Source organism: Stegodyphus dumicola, chromosome 8 (genome assembly GCF_044657685.1).
Source record: "Stegodyphus dumicola isolate Sdum_Otavi_A_Nest chromosome 8, ASM4465768v1".
NCBI classification, from domain to species: domain Eukaryota; kingdom Metazoa; phylum Arthropoda; class Arachnida; order Araneae; family Eresidae; genus Stegodyphus; species Stegodyphus dumicola.
Window position 1 is genome coordinate 18,195,507 of NC_140775.1, and position 17,134 is coordinate 18,212,640.

The 17,134-nt window shown below is 33.9% G+C and overlaps 1 protein-coding gene across 1 annotated transcript in view; it reads left to right on the forward strand.

Moving 5' to 3' along the window:
• The window catches only part of LOC118184330 (serine/threonine-protein kinase/endoribonuclease IRE1-like), a 96,615-nt gene that overhangs the window by 9,431 nt on the left and 70,050 nt on the right, over positions 1–17,134 (forward strand). Inside the window, exon 2 of the mRNA XM_035353991.2 lies at positions 6,063–6,174. Within this exon, the coding sequence (XP_035209882.2) occupies positions 6,063–6,174 (112 nt within the window). The remainder of the gene's footprint in view (positions 1–6,062; positions 6,175–17,134) is intronic.

Genomic DNA, 17,134 nt, shown 5'->3' on the forward strand with positions numbered 1-17,134 from the left:
CAAGTGAATGAGGAATAACTGCAATACATGCATTACAATGATAATAGATATCATTTATGCAGATAGACTGTTCTGAAAATCTGATTGCCAGAAGTACTTGTTGCAAAATTATATATGATATGCTTGTCATCTATAAAGTGTATGCCTGTCAGTCCATTGCGATGCATGTATTGCAGTTGATGGCTGCTCATTTGAATAATTCTTGTAAATATCAAAATAATACTTTTTTTTTTATAAATATCAGTGATTGAAATGGCTGATATTTATTGACTATCTATTAAAATGACTTTTTTAAAGAAATATCAGGGGTTAAAATGACTGATATTCATGAATCTGTTCCTTGTCTTCCATCCTCTGCATGTTCTTTCTATATACAGTCAAAAGTCGTTAATCCGGACTCGTCGGGTCTTCGGTGATTCCGGATTATCGATTTTTCCGGATTATAGATCATCAGTTTAAATCTCAAAAGATGGCATGCAGGAATTCTAAAATTAAAAATATGAAACCGTTATTTATGAAATAAAGAACAATTATAATCTAAAGGGTATCAAAATTTACAAAAAAAAAAAAAAAAAAAAGCTTAATATTTATTTGTTTACTTTATTAAACATTTCTTTCAATGTAAGTTGTTTTAAGTTGCTTCGTTTTATGTGATAATACTTTCTCTTTAATTCTATAAACAGACACAATTTCTTGTTCAGTTACAAAGTTCCGCTGTTCAAGTCCCGTTAATTGTTGTGTCGAGAATACCGACTAACTTGTCAATCAAAATTTTTTCGTTTTCACTAACCTCTCTGTCACATTCTTCATGTCTTTATCCATTTTTTGCAGCAATTTCACTTTTTGTTTGGACATCGAAACATACTTTCGTTTTGTATGATCCTTTGGGAGCTCCAGAATCGGAAATTCTATTTGACATAATCGAAAGTTCAAGTTTACTTTTATAAAATTGGTCTTACAGTCTGCAAAAAATAATAATCCAGATCCAATTCGAAGATTAAGGAACAACGCAATCATCAACATTAACTGAAATAGATAATTAGATAATTTTAGATTATGCCGTCCGACGCGAAAACGTATTCTGCACTTGCGCAGACGCATGTGCGCAGTCGTAAATGTCTTACGCGGACGCGTAAAACGCCTATGAGCATGCGTCAACGCGGCGCATGCGCAGAAAGATTTTAGCTTTGAGGTCCGGATTATAGATCATTCCGGATTATGGGTGTCCGAATTAACGACTTTTGACTGTATTACCGATAAATAATTTAAAACAGGAAAAAAATGAGAAGAAGCCTTCTCATTTTTTTCCTGTCCTTAATAGGACTAATTTTATGATTAGACAATCCTTAATTATAATAAAAATAAATAATGAATATAATAAATGAATTATTATCCAAAGTGATTTGAAAGGAAATATGTACCATATATTTTTATATTGCATTTATTAGTCCAAATGGGCTTTGTGCCTAAGGAACTATTGTTTACGTTTTGCGATTTTGCGTCCAAAGTCCATTTCACTTTTTAAACAGTCGTCACCAAATATTATCACCCTGTATTATATATGTGAAGAAATTAAATAATGAAGAATCTGCATAAATGTGTGTATATTTCTCGCATTGTGATAAAAAAAAAGTACCTAGAGCCATCAAATTTTGATTAAACTTATCCTACTGCCAATATGGGCATATGGAAGCCCAAATTTGAAATTTGGACTTTGTTTTATGATCGATTTCATATTTTGTAAATCTTTAATGGATTTTTGATTAACCAATTCAAGGATTTCAAAGCGAGCCATGGCAACATTATACAGAAAAAACATTTTTATCTCCAGCGCGTGAGGTTGTGTATTGGAAATTTTAAAGATAAGCTCAATTTAAAATTTTTTTGCGATAGACCTATTGAACTGAATTTCATGGTTTAAATGCAAAGAATATGATATTTAATAAATAAAGGTAACACACAAAATGTTAAAAAAATGCCCCTTTGGACATACTTTAAAATCTGAAACCTTTCAAATTTTCTTTTATTTTAAAATTTTTTTATTGCGTTTGTTTTTTATATTGCATAAAAAATTATATATTAAAAAATATTAATTGAAAATTATAATAAGTAATTTTTCTTCATTTATTTTATATGATTTTTTTCTTCTTCACTACATGATACAACTGTATATCAATAAACAATTAATTATCAATTTTATTAATTGACACTTTTTGTAATCGGGATTAAGTAGAATCTTAATTAGGTACTTACATATTATCTTGCTGACTGGCCTCTTCGGCCCCAATTATGGGTGACCACTTACTTTAGAATTCTGGAGTAGCAATTGGCGACCATTGCTGTAATTTCAGCCTTTGATTTATGGGGTAATGTATAAGTGCCCTTAATTATGCCAGTGAATTGCCAGTGCATGTTCTGGTATTGATTGATCCCTTAATCATCATTGACTTGATTGAAATTTCATTAACCTGCAGGAGTTCAATAATGTCTCTGTTGGAACCCTTGATGTAGATAGAATTAACTGATCTAAAGAGAGAGATCATTTGTGACATTTTTTCATGTGCTGTTTCTGTAAATGGTCAACTTTTAAATGCAGCATATTGTATATTTAAGCACATCATTTCGCTTATATGATATGAATGTCAAATTGAATATGGAAACTTAAAACCAGTACTTAGTTTTATAAGATTCTTTTTCTCCCAGTGGCCTGTTTTCATCAGCTGGAATGTAAATGGTGTACTGTTTCATCTTCGCCCCCCCTCTACACTTAACATGACAGTTGATGACAGGAAGGTAGCAAATGTGTATCATATATTCTTTATGTCGGCCTGTGTGTGGTTTCAATGCATCAATAGTTATTTTTTGAGCTTATATTGATTAGGTACTACACATTAAAACTGCAGGTGGACCCTTATGTGTCTGTAGTAATAAACTAACTCAGAACCCTGACTTGCATTTTGTGTCTCAGAAATATGCATTTTAAAACTTATAAGTAATTGAAACAAAGTTATTTGCTCCATGATTTAAAATTTAATACGAATCATATACAAGTAAGAATGTTAGTAATTTCCTAGATAATAATAACGACATCTTTCGAAAATAGTGACATTTTTTACCATAAAGTAATTTGTTAATATATTTACATTTCAAAGGTTATTATGAATGTATTAATATAAATACAAAAATCACGTATGTTTTAACCCTCAGCTGGAGGGGCTGGTGTATGGTACAGTTTTAGAGGGGCGGTGTATGAAGTATGCAAGGTTGTTTTTTGAGCCTCTGCTTCGTGTTTGAAACTATTTAATCTTATACATGGCATTAATATGATTTGTCATAGTAAAAATGTTATAAGAAAATGAATAAAAGAAAAAAAGCAGTAAAGGTGGAAATTATGAATTTTTAATTAATTCAAAAAATGGAATATGTTGGAAATGTAATTTAAAGTTATATAGTATTCTGTATTATTTTCTGTATGAAAATTATAAGATCATAAATCAAATTTACAAATTATAAATATTCCATAGAGAAAAGTTCGGTAAGTAATAAATTTCACAAATGAAAAAAATTAGAAAACTTTTGCTGCTTTAATCCTCTTCCGATTGTCCCTGTTCACTGCAGCAGGTTTTGCAAAGTTGTACTGTCTTGTCCAGATAATTTTTGCTGGTAAACTTAGAACACTCAGAACATTTTATGGCACTCAGCGCAGCATCATTCTACAGCACTCAGCGCAGCGTCCTTTGATCTTTTGCAGGTGGTTCCTCGTCCCTTTCGGCCGTCTTGTCCGTTTCTGTTGTTACCAGCCTTCTAGTAATAGCTTTGGAATGCGACAGGAGAAATGGCATTTTTAGACAATTCTGAAGATGCAGTTTCATCAAAGATGTAGCTAGATTTTTCAAAAAATATCTTCTAAACTTGATGGTTGCATCAGGTTTGGCGAACTTCAAGAGCACTTGCGAATATATGCCCGCTACGTTTAGCCAGTGCAAAAAATATTGCCATTGTCCACCTCTTGGTTTTTCGGGCAACAGTGAAATTACTACAAAGTTGGTCTCTACGGTGTCAACTCCACCTTTATATTTGTTATAATCCAGGATTATGTGAGGGTTATTCGTTTCCTGGTCAGTTTTGTCATCATCGTGTAAAGTACTGAGCAGTATTACACACTTATTTTTTTTTAGTTGCATATGAAATATTAGTCATCAGGCTACGGTTGGAACCTTTGTATGCACCAATTAGCCTTTTGACAATGTCAATACTTGAATTAGAAGCCTCGTAAGGTGTTGGGAATTGATTGCCACTATAAATCTCAAGCTTCAATGTATAAAACTTTCGTGAGTCAACAACTGGAAAAATTTTCAGATTGTGCTTTGATGGCTTGTTGGGGATGAATTGGATAAAAGAGTATCTCCCGCGAAAGGGTTCAACTTCTTGTCAATTGTAAGTTCATCACCTGGTGTATAAAAGTTTTGACAGTTCTGATTGAAAGATTAAAAAAATTCTATATGTAATATAATGTAATAATAATATAAGTTCTTTTTTCGCATATACCTTGTGCCTTTATCGTCGAATCTAATAGCAGTACACAGGTTTCTGAATTGCTTGAGACCCATGACCTCTTGCAAAATTTCAATTCTAGTACCGTCTTTTGCTCATGCTTCCTCCAAATTGAGTTTTGACATTGTTTTGCACCCTAATAAGAATAAAATTCCTAAAAAGGCCAATATTTCTGCTCTATTAGTGTCATACATGCTTCTCTTTGAAATGCTTTGGAGATCATCTGCATTATTACATTATATTACATTTGAGATAAATATTTGTATATTATACAATTGTATATTGTACATCAATCATATTTGTATTTAGGATTTTCTGGAAAGCAGAAAGCTCATCATTTATATCATCATAAGTTTTGGCACTTAAGAATATTTTTTCATCAAAATTTTTTCGAGGCATTCTGGTGAATTTGCTTTTGAGGGGAACTTTATTCCACTTATACGTTTCCTTTTCTTCTGTCAGAAACTTTCCTCCAACTTTCTTCGTTTTGTAAATTGTTTTTAGAAAAAAGTCCTCATATGGACTTACTCACCTATGTCATTTTCAACATCACTAAAATCGTCACTTGTTAAGGAAACATCATTTGAGGAAGGAAAATGAGGATGTTTAGAAAGATTTTCCTCAATTTCTGAGTCACTTTCACGATCAGAATGTTCGATGATTTCCGAATCTTCAACATCATATGTGTTATCCAAACTGTCAGAGTCTTCATCAACCGAGACTTCTTCTAAAACGGGCAAATAATCTTCAGGAGATACAATATTCTTTCTGTACTTACTTGGAGGAGCGTACTTACTGTGTTTGCCTATGCGGCATTTTCACAATAACTGCTTTCGGTAGGAAGGCAAAAACCAGACTGACCAGAAATACTAGATGCGTTGCACTCATGGAATATTTCTAGGAGGGTAGAGGAAGGGAGGAAGCTCAGGAAGGGGTGGTCTAACAATTACAGCCCAAAAGATAGCATTGGCATACTCTGTACGCTGGCTCCTCCATTGCAGGGTTAAAGGGCTTAATTTATAAAATTATGTAAAATCACTAATGGAAAGCATGTATAACATACATAGCATTTACAAAACAGTTGTTTTACTGATTAAAATAATTTTCTGTTCTGCATAATGAAACCTCTCAGTCCTGTTGTTATTACATGATCAAATATAATGTAAAGGAGACTAAAGCTTGTTTTGAACAAAGGCTTCAGAGTGTTCTGAGGGTATTATGGTTCTTTCTCGGATTCTAGTGTCTGGCTCAAAAATAAACATTACTTCTTTAGTAAAGCAACCCACATGATCGAATCACTAATCAAATGAGATATGTCACCATGTGTTTTTATACCTCATGTTTCATCTCGGTTGATTAGCAATTAAATTTTGGGGGGGGCTATGATAAGGAAGTACCAATTAAACAAAGAATTTTTGTTGTAAGAATCTTAAATTATGTATTACCCCTGAAATTTTGTATTAATAAAAGGAAATTTGTATTCACAGATTATTATTTTCAAATTTCAGCCATCTAATATCCTTGCCATTCAAGACCCTACCATATTGGTATCCACCTTAAATGGGACATTGTATGCAGTTAGCATGAAAACAGGAGCAGTTAAATGGATCTTAAATGAAGGTGAATTATTTCTAGCCTTTTTTTTTTAAAAATATTTTTTATTTTAATTGTTTGTAACCTTTCATCTCTCCAAGCTGTGCATAGCAATTGGCAATATTTATCATAATAATCTAATAAAATAAGTAAGCATACATACATACATACATACATAGGCATCTTGAAATAGGTCCAGATGATTTATAAAGACAGTATATGGCAAAGAGAAAAGATTTGCATACAGAAACTGGCAGTGGTATTTTGGAATAAGCGTTTCAATAGCAAATGCTTGAGTGGATGGAGAATTAGAAAGGGATTGCTATCTTTTATATTATTGAATAGACTTTGTTTGTTAGTATATTGTGAGTAAGGAATTTTGATATTGTGAAAGATAAGCATGTGTTCTTGCTTTTGTATGTTTTCAATACAGTAAATGCTCTTCTATTTATATTATAAAATTTTATTTCTTATGATTACTGTTTTGATATTTATTGCTGTCCTTTTGTTAACTTTAAATTATGATAAAATGAATTTGAGAAAAATGTATATTTTGTCATTCCATTTGTTAATATATATCTTTCTAAATTTACAAGAGAAGTCTAGTAATTAGTATTTCCATGTGAGCTGTTATTCTGTATAGATTATGAAGTCTTTCTGTGTGTTTCCATAAATGTTTAGGAATATTCTGAGATTTCAGGTTAACAATATTTTTTTCTATGAATGTCAAGTAAATATGAGGATTTTCCCTTGTTGTTTTCTATATTGTGTAATAACTGTTAAATTGTTTCCAACTATAAATAGTTTTAACATTTCTTTCTTCTCTTATGTAAAATGTAGACTGACTAAAACGTAATTTCATTCATATAAAGCTACTATAAACATATATTGTGATAGGAGAGATTTACAAGTCTTCTAGAACACAAACAATGATTGTTTCTAAATGATGTTTTCTAAAGCTAAGCTGTAATGATGTTTTCTAAAGCTAAGCTGTAATGATGTTTTCTGAAGCTACAAAATGCTGGCATTTATAATCTGTTAATATCTGCAAATAATATCAATGTTAATATACTTTTTTCCTTTAATTTACACTATGTTTGAAATTAGATCAATTTCTTTACTTATTTAATAACTTCGGACAAATGGTAATATATTTAGCAGAGAAAACCTTTTTAATTAACAACGAACTATTTTATTTAGCATTCTAAACATATCAAAAAGAATAACATCTAATGCGTTATCAAGCTCAAAGTAATATGTAAACAACATCACTGTTGCCACAAAAAATCTACATTATAATGAACATATTAAATTATTGTTTATTAACTGAGTTCATGCACATTCCTGAACATCCTCCCACCTTGCAATTTTAGGAAATTGCAACATATTCCCTACTCAGTTCAGAGATTCAGTCGATGAGGAACTTTTACTTGTCTTCCGACCCTAGTGGTTATGGGTCTGCCTATTGTAGGGGACTCAGTCAGAGGCTCAACTATCCTTGAGGTATCAGTCTGACCATCCAGGGCTGTTGGTAGTTGGGGGGAACTTCTACGATCCGCATCTTGATCTGGATTTAACGAGACTTGAGGCTGAGGTAGCTCTGAGGGACGAGTCACTTCTAAAGGCTACAGGACGGGTCTTATTTTTTCTCCGTCAGCCGTTTTTACTTTTGCCACTCTTACATGACCATCTGCACCTGGAAATACTTGGACAACAAGTCCCAGTGGCCAGTTGATGCGCTTTTCCGGAGTTCCAATCAGCACCACATCACCCACCTCTAAAGTGTCTTCTTTTCGTTCTCTTTTATGGACTAGCATGGCTAGGTACTCATTTCTGAATCTCGAGCGTAAATCAGTCCGAAGATTTTGTAAATACCGCAAGCGACGATTTAAACTTTTGCTCTCTATAGTATCCAGATCCTTTACATCATGGTGAGGGATTCCTTGTATAAAATATGCAGGTGTCAATGGCTTTAACTCCTCAGTCCCGTCTTCTAAGTAAGTTAAGGGTCATGAATTCATTGTTGCTTCACAGTCGCATAGTATAGTTTCCAGCTCAATGTAACTGACCGTTTTAGAGCCCAAAACTCGTCTTAAAAGATCTTTTACCATCCGTACCAACCTCTCCCAAAATCCTCCCCACCAGGCAGCGGTTGGAGGATTAAATTTCCATTTAATCTTCTCAACTGTTGAGAACTCCATTATTTTTTCCCAATCAAGTTCGTTTAGTGCATTATTCGTACCTACAAAGTTGGTACCATTGTCAGTATATAAGATGCTCATTCTACCCCTTCTTTCAATGAATCTTCGGAGTGCCATTATAAATGAATCTGCTGATAAAGATTTCGTCAATTCAAAGTGCACAGCACGATAGATCACACAAGTAAAAATCACAATCCATGCTTTTTCGCCAGATAATGCATACAATGCGCCAGCCAAATCGATGCCAGTGACCTCAAAAGCTCCAGCATATTTAATGCGGTTCTTTGGTAAGAGTGCAACTGGTGGTTGAACTGATTTGCCTTTGAATCTTTTACAAATAACACACTTTGAACAAATTCTCTTCACAAGACGTCTCACACCGACAATCCAATAATCTTCTCGCAAGTTGCAGATCAAGGTCCCTGTACCTGCATGCTGCAGTCGCCGATGTTGCTGTTCTATTAGGCAATGAACTAGTGCATGGCTCCCTGGCAATAGAAAAGGACACTTAAAGTTTTCGTCTTCATCACTTAAAACTAGTTTGGTTCTTACTCGAAGAAGTCCAAAGTCATCCTTAAATGTAATTATCCCTTTCAAATTTTTTCCATCAGTATTCCAAAAATTTTCGGCTTGGATTAAATATAACAACCTTTTCTCTGGAAAACTCACTTCTTCTGAGGTTAATTCCTTATTAAATTTTTCGTTTTTTCTATGACGACTGTTGTTAAGAAATCTAAAGGTCCAAGCTAATACTCTCACATTTTTATAATATCCAGAAAATCAAGTGAATGTTTCTGTGAAGTTTGGGGTTCTACAGGAAATGCTAGAAACCACATTTTTCCTTTTTTCTGAATTAACTGTACTTTCATCAGTTTCTAGTTCTGACTCTTCAGAGAGAGGCCATTTATCTGGCTTCTGTTTAAGCCAATCCAGCCCCTCCCACCATCTGCTCTGTAGCAACATTTTGGCATCGCACCCTCTAGAGGGAAGATCAGCTGGATTGCTTAAGCTTGGTACATAATGCCAGTCGTCCGGATTTGTGCATCTCCTTATTTCAGCTACACGATTGGCCACAAAAACACTCCAGTGGGAGTCTTTTTTTATCCATGTCAGAACTACAGACGAGTTGCTCCAAAAGTACACTTGGCACATTGTCAATTTAAGAGCGTCAATGACTTGACGGTACAGCCGAGAAGCTATAAGTGCTCCAAGCAACTCTAATCTTGGAATAGTTACTTCTTTGGCAGGTGCTACTCTTGATTTACATAATACCAATTGTACTGAAGTTTTTCCCTCAAAATATGCACGTAAGAAAATGCATGCTGCATAAGATACCTTACTAGCATCACTAAAACAATGCAGAGAGATAGAGCACTCATCGAAGGGTCCAATCACAAGTCTTCTTGAAATTTTACAATAATTCAAGAAGTGTTGTCTTTTGAGCCAAGTCTGAAATTCTCTTTCTATACCTTGTGGAAGATTTTCATCCCAGGTAAGTTTCATCATCCATGGTTTTTGCAGAATGAGTTTTGGAATTAACGTGGTTGAACTTGTAAATCCGATGGGATCGAATATCCTCTGTGAGACTGACAAAAGAGATTGTTTCGTGTGGGCACTCTCCGAAAATGTCAAAGGGATTAAATTGCAATAGATTTAATCATTCTCGGTGTTCCATGAGAGTCCCAGAATTGGAATGACCTTCTGATAGGAAGTCATGCTTCTATCTTTGAATGGTGCAGCAATCCACCCTCTAAGGTCAAAACCTCCTGAAGACATTAGAGTTTGTGACTCTTCTTTGAACTTGACGACTTCTTCTTCGGTTTCGAAACTAACTATACAATTGTCGACATAAAAGGATTTCTTCAATCTAAGTGCCGTTCTTCTTAAATCTTGTGGAGCATTATCCAAATGGTAAGAAATCGTTGCTCCCAACAGGAATGGACTCGAAGAAATGCCGAACACGACACCACAGTGTCTGTAGGTAACAATCTCGGTTTTGTTTGAATCTTTCCACCACAGGAATTTCAAAAAGGTGTCTGTCTCTGACACACAAACTGATTTGTAAGAAAGCTTTCCTTATATCGGCAGTAACACCAATTGCATGTTGCCAGAATTGTATCAAAAGTTCTGGAAGCATTTCTATTAAATTCGGCCCCTTTTCGAGGCAAGCATTCAAGGAACTCCCATTTTCATCCTTCAATGATGCATCGAATACAGGTCGCACTTTCGTAGTAAGACTGGAATCCTTGATTACTGCTTGATGAGATAAATAGTGACCAGTATCACTATTATTTGGAGCTATTTCAATTATACCTTCCTCGTGCCAGCCTTTAATAATACCATCATATTCTTCGAAAAATCCCATCTTCTGCAGTCTTCGTGTTTATTAATTTCAAGAATCCGATGACTATCCTTCCAAGGCAAACAGACTTCATACCTATTGCCCTCGATTACTTTAATGTTCTCTTGGAAAAATTCGATCGTTTCGTTGTCTAAATTCTCCTTAGTCTTCACTTCTGCCGGATCTTTTATGCCAATTGTCTCTAAATTCCATAGTTCTGTGAGATCCAAATAACAAAGTCCGACGGTACCAAGCAAGGTATTATGACTTTGCACTGGGCCTTGTAGGGTCCAACCCAATTTTGTTTCAATGGCAATAAGGTTTTTGTCAATTGGAATGATATTATTCGTCATAAACTGTCCGGAATAGTCGGCTCCTATTAACAATCCGATATCTGGTATATCTCTTCCAGAATCACTGATTTTGATTTTATGTTCTCGAAGTGAGGAACATACATGTTTGAGTTTCACTCTAGGAATGTATCCACAAATTTTGTCTTTATCTAAAACCGATAATTCATACTTGAATTTATTTTCTGTTCCTTGTATTTCGATATCAAAAATACCATGGACCTGAGATTCAGTTTCAACTCCACGAAACAAATTGTGGCTCAAAGTCTCTTGATCTAATGGGACTAAATCTAGTCTCTTTATTATGTCTTTCCGTAAGTAAGATCTTTGTGACCCACTGTCAAAAAGAGTTCTCACAAGCTCCTTTTTTCCATTATGGACAATCTTCACCATAATAGTTTGGAGAAGAGTTGTTTGCAGTTTTTGGTTAGACAATAAAGTCTCACTTGTTTCGTTAGCTACTTCCTTTTTTGAACTTCTAGAACCTTTTAGTTCTCTGCACATCACAGTTACATGACGTTTGTTTCAAACTAGGCATTTCACAGAACTTTTACACTTTTCGGCAGCATGCCCAATTTTTAGGCAGTTAAAACAAGCTTTTTTCTTTCTTAGTAAATTTTTCTTATGTTCCAATGAAAGGCTGTGCAGCTTAAAGCACTCATAAGAATTATGTTTTTCCTTGTCACACCAAAACAAAAAATTAAGCTGTTTCTTCTTTGAATCTCCTGCATAAATACAAGCTGCTGTGGCTGGAACCGAGTCCAATTTGTCTGGGGCAGAAAAACTTGTATGGGCCAACTGAAGATGCTCTTCACTTTCAACTTCAATTCGGAGAAAATGCAATAAATTTTCCAAATTTTCAGTGTGTGCCACACTTTCCCTACGCTGGCGAGATCGCTCCCATGCCCTCAGAATTTCTTCAGGTAGTGAAGACTCTACAAGGGGATACAGCATAGCTGCATAAATCTCACTTTTTACCCCCAACGTCTCCAAAGCTCTGAGTTGCGTCTCTAACTTATCATATAAGTTAGATAGAGTCATATTTCCTTTTTTGCTCTTGAGCCAAAACCAACTTTAATAATTCGCGAACATAGATTTCTACCAGTAATTCATCTCGTGCAAATCGAGATTTTAGCTGCTTGATAGCTTCTTTATAATTCGCGCCAGAGGGAGGATAACTATCTATGAGCTCTCTCGCTGGAGATCCAACGACCATTGCCTGCAATAGGTATTGAAATTTGTCATCGTCATCTATATTTACATCTTCGTCGATCTTCTTAAACTGTCCCCAAAATCCTAACCAATTTCGGGCCTCCCCATTGAATTTTTGAAGCTCTAACTTTGGTAATTTAAAGTTCCTTTTTGTGGAATTTTCTAAAATTCCAGCTGTAATTACAGGAGTGGAATTCACCATTTTGTTTTCTACCTTTGTTTTTAAACTGATATATTTATCACGATATGTTTCATTCGTGTCAAAAACAGCTAAATATTCACTTTCGTTTTGACCTTCCAATAAAAGTTCGGAAATTTGTGACTGAACTTCATCTAATCTGTTGAATTTTCCTTCCAACTGTAAGCTCAATACTTGGATTGATTAACTTCCACGTCAGGCTTTAGAATTTCAGCATCTAAAGCATTGGCAGTAATCGTAAACAATTGCCTTAGTGGCTTACGCTTTTTTAATAAAATTTCCATGATTTTAAATTCAATATGTCCAATATATTCAAATAATAAAGGATATAATCAAATAAATCATAAACTCACTTGATAAATTTCAATACGAAATCGATGTTTCGTTTTCAACCGTTGTTTCGTTTTCTTTAAATAGCCATTTCGTCCTGTCAAAGGATGCCAGTTGTTTGAAATTATATCAATTTCTTTACTTATTTAATAACTTTGGACAAATGGTAATATATATAGCAGAGAAAACCTTTTTAATTAACAACGAACTATTTTATTTAGCATTCTAAACATATCAAAAAGAATAACATCCCATGCGTTATCGAGCTCAAAGTAATATGTAAACAACATCACTGTTGCCACAAAAAATCTACATTATAATGAACATATTAAATTATTGTTTATTAACTGAGTTCGTGCACGTTCCTGAACACACTATATTTGTCTTGAGATTAAATGACATTAAAAGAAAATCTAATATTAGATATAAGGTATCAAAACACTGTCAATCTCTAAAGGAACTTTTGATCTCATATGATGATGTAGCATCTAGCTCACTTATCGGCAAAAGACACAGGAAAGAGCCGGTGCTGATGGGCGTATACACTATGCTACGAAAAGGCATGAAACGCTACAAACAAACGCGAACAGGCAGCTAGGTGACGGAGAAAAGAAAAAAACTTTGTGGGAATACAAGCAGAGAACGTTATCCCAGCTTGCGCATGCGCTGAGTTCAATATGTGCTACTCCAATGGAATCTACGGATTCAAAGATTTGTATCTGCATCTACTGCGCCTGTGTTAGGTTGACTCGAGTCAACTATTGTGTCTGCGACATGTGTATTCTGTATTCTGACTTGTCCAGAAACCTCTTGAGGCTAATACATTCTTAATTGCCCGTTCAAGCCGAATAGGATTCAGTGATATTACAAACGTAAGAACATTATGATATTACATTATTTCTAAATAATTTAAATCGATTATAGTGAACCCCACTATGTAAAAAAAAAAAAAAAAAAAAAAAAAACGACAATGGAACGATAAGTATGCCGGTTATGGATTTACCTGCTCAACCGAAAAAGATGGCATGCAACGACCGCAGTGCATTTTGTGTTCCAAGATATTTTCAAACAGCAATCTCAAACCATCAAAGTTATTAGAGCATTTCAACAATCTGCATGGTGGCGAAAAAGTGCATAGCATGAACAGCTTGAAGTCAAAGAAGGCTCGGTTTGATACCAGTGGAACTATCCTAAAATTGTGCGGACCAGCAATTTAAAAACCTTTATTAGAAGCGTCATGTCAAGTGGCATATTTATGTGCAATAAAAATAAATAAATAAATAAATAAAAAATTAAAAAAAAAAAATTAAAAAACCTCACAAGATTGCTGAAGAGTTGATTAAACTTAAACCTTCTGCTTTAATTATTGCTAAAACAGTTTTAGATTCGGAAGCACATAAAAAATTCCAAGAGATTCCATTATCGAATGATATTATACGATCGCAAATACAAGATCACAGTGAAGGTATTTTTATGCAAGTAATTGAAGATATAAAAATCAGTCCACTAAAAATAAGCATGCAACTGGATGAGTCAACTGATGTTGATAATTGTAGCCAACTTTTGGTATTTGTCAGGTATGTGAATGAAAAAGAGGTGACACAAGAATTTCTATTTTGTGAGCCACTGGTGGTAAATACGAGAGGAATTGATATTTTCAATCGCATCATAGATTTTTTTACTAAATGTCAATTACCAATGAATGTGATTGGCTCAATATCCACTGATGGAGCCCCAGCAATGTTAGGCGAAAATTCAGGATTTTTTTCACGCATGAAAAGAGAATTAACGGCAGTTATAATAACGCATTACATGCTGCATCATCATGCACTTGCGTCGAAAGCATTGCCAGAAAGTTTAAAACAACATCTAATCACAGCAGTAAATGTAGTAAAATACATCCGAGGGCGAGCGCTTAAACATCGCATTTTTCATGCATTTTGCGAAGAAATCGGTGCTGATCATACCGTGCTCCTATATTACACCGAAATACGATGGTTATCTAAGGGTCGCATGCTTAACACAGTTTTTGAATTGCGTGAGGAAATTATTCAATTACTGACTAGTCAAAACTGTTATTTAGTAAAAGATTTTGAGAGTAATAATGCAATGCTGAGGCTGGCCTACTTAGCAGACATATTTAGCCATTTAAATGAATTGAATCTATCAATGCAAGGATTTGGTATAAATATAATAATATCTAGCGAAAAATTATCTTTATTTATTGCAAAATTAGAAATTTGGATGCATCGAGTAGGAAAGGGGAATTTTGCAAACTTTCCCTTGCTTGATACTGTTATTGCGAAAAATGAAAAGAATACAATTATACCCGACATTGTAATACATTTGAGACGATTGAGCGAATCGTTCAATGGATATTTTTCTACCGGAAATATTGCCAAAACGCAGAGATGGATACTGAATCCATTTCTATTTGACTTAAACTTGATGGATGATAGTGATCTGAAAAAAGATCAACTTATTGAAATGCGAGCAAGTGGACATGTTCAAATGGAATTCGAACAATTAGAATTGCAACAATTTTGGTATTCACAGTTACAACGTTATCCAGAGTTAGCGAACGAAGCACTCTTACCCTTTGCTACCACCTACTTGTGCGAAATGGGATTTTCATCGTTGTTGCATATAAAAACTAAAGCGAGAAATCGCTTAAATGCAAGTGATGACTTACGCGTATGTCTTTCAAAAAAGGAACCTCGCTTCACCAGTATAATAATGAACAAACAACAACAGACTAGTCATTAATAAAAATAATATTGTTTTGTATTTATATAAAATGTAAAATTTTTTTCAATAAACAATGAGCTTCGCAAAAAATGTATTTTTCTAGACTAAAAATTTTAAAACACATTTTTCAATGGGGTGCGGAGATATATTTTCAGATTCAATGGGGTGTGACTCGCTAGAAAGGTTAAGAAACACTGATGTAGATAATAGTAGCAGAATATGTTATCTAATCTATAAATCTAAATATGTTAGATATAAGGTATCAAAACACTGTCAATCTCTAAAGGAACTTTTGATCTCATATGATGATGTTGATAATAGTAGCAGAATTTGACTGGTTTCTATATGTACCATTAAAAAGGCATGATTTTTATTAAGGTATGTATTAGGTATTAGCATTTCTACTTCATATCATCATCGGTAGAAAATTTTTGATAATGTTAGTATTAATCATTGAAGGGTAGCAAAGCGAGATATCACAAAGATTGTTAAATTAAAACCTCAGCTACCAAAAATTTCACAGTTTTGTTGTGTAAATCCTAGTTTATGAAATAATAATTTATGTTAGAATAAATTAGTGTCACTTTTGCATAATGAAACTCGGCAATGTCAAAAACAAAGGTTTTGGCTGTAGAAGTCTTAAAAGGATTTTGTACTTGCATTGTATTTGAGCTTCATTCTTTTTCAGCCATGTTTGTGTTCTTTTTTGGAATATACTCCTGATAATATTGGCTATTAGGTAAGCCTGAAGATATTTAAAACTTTTAAATGAGTTCCTTGTAGTCTTGTGTCTTTTATGACTCTCAAAGTAGTCATATAACTTTCATTTTGAATATCTTGAAAAAACTGGAATGAGATGCTGGAAAAAGTCTTGAGTGCAGTTAGAAGTTGGAAAAATGCTTAAATGCTTTAAAAGATTTTAATGATTAAAAATGCAAAAAAATCATGTTAAAAAAGAATTCATATAATTAGTAGATAATAATCACCAAAAAAATGTAGAGAATTCTTAGGTTCAAAATTCTGGAGAATTCGGTACGTGCAGAAAATCTGTCGACCACAAGAGATGGCGTGAATCGCGCCAAACCAAAAAGACGCATTTACTAAATACAGTCAAATACCGAAAATCCGGCGACATGAAATCCGCCAACTCCTGAAATTCACGTTGCCTCTCAAAATATAAACGTTCAGTTTATAGGTTCTGGAAACCACAACATTGAGTACAAAATATCGAAGAAAAAATACTTACTGAATAATGACATCATAATTACCGAATAATAATGAGTTATAACGGAAATACCAAATTATTGACATCATGATAAAAGTTTTTCTTCTTTAATCTGCATCTCAAAGCAGACGATTCACTCTTCTTTCAAGTTCACGATTCACATTGTTGTATTTTCTGAGCTTTGTTATTTCACAAGATTATTTAGTGCTGCCTTTTTTTTATCCATATATTTTGTGGATAAATTAAAAAATTTTAAATTTCAGCCCTTTTTTAATACATTTACAGATAAGAAACACTCATGATTTTACTGCTTGCAGCGTTGAAAAACGTAAACATGTTGCATTGCCGGTGTTTACGTTTTTCAACGTTGCGTATGATATA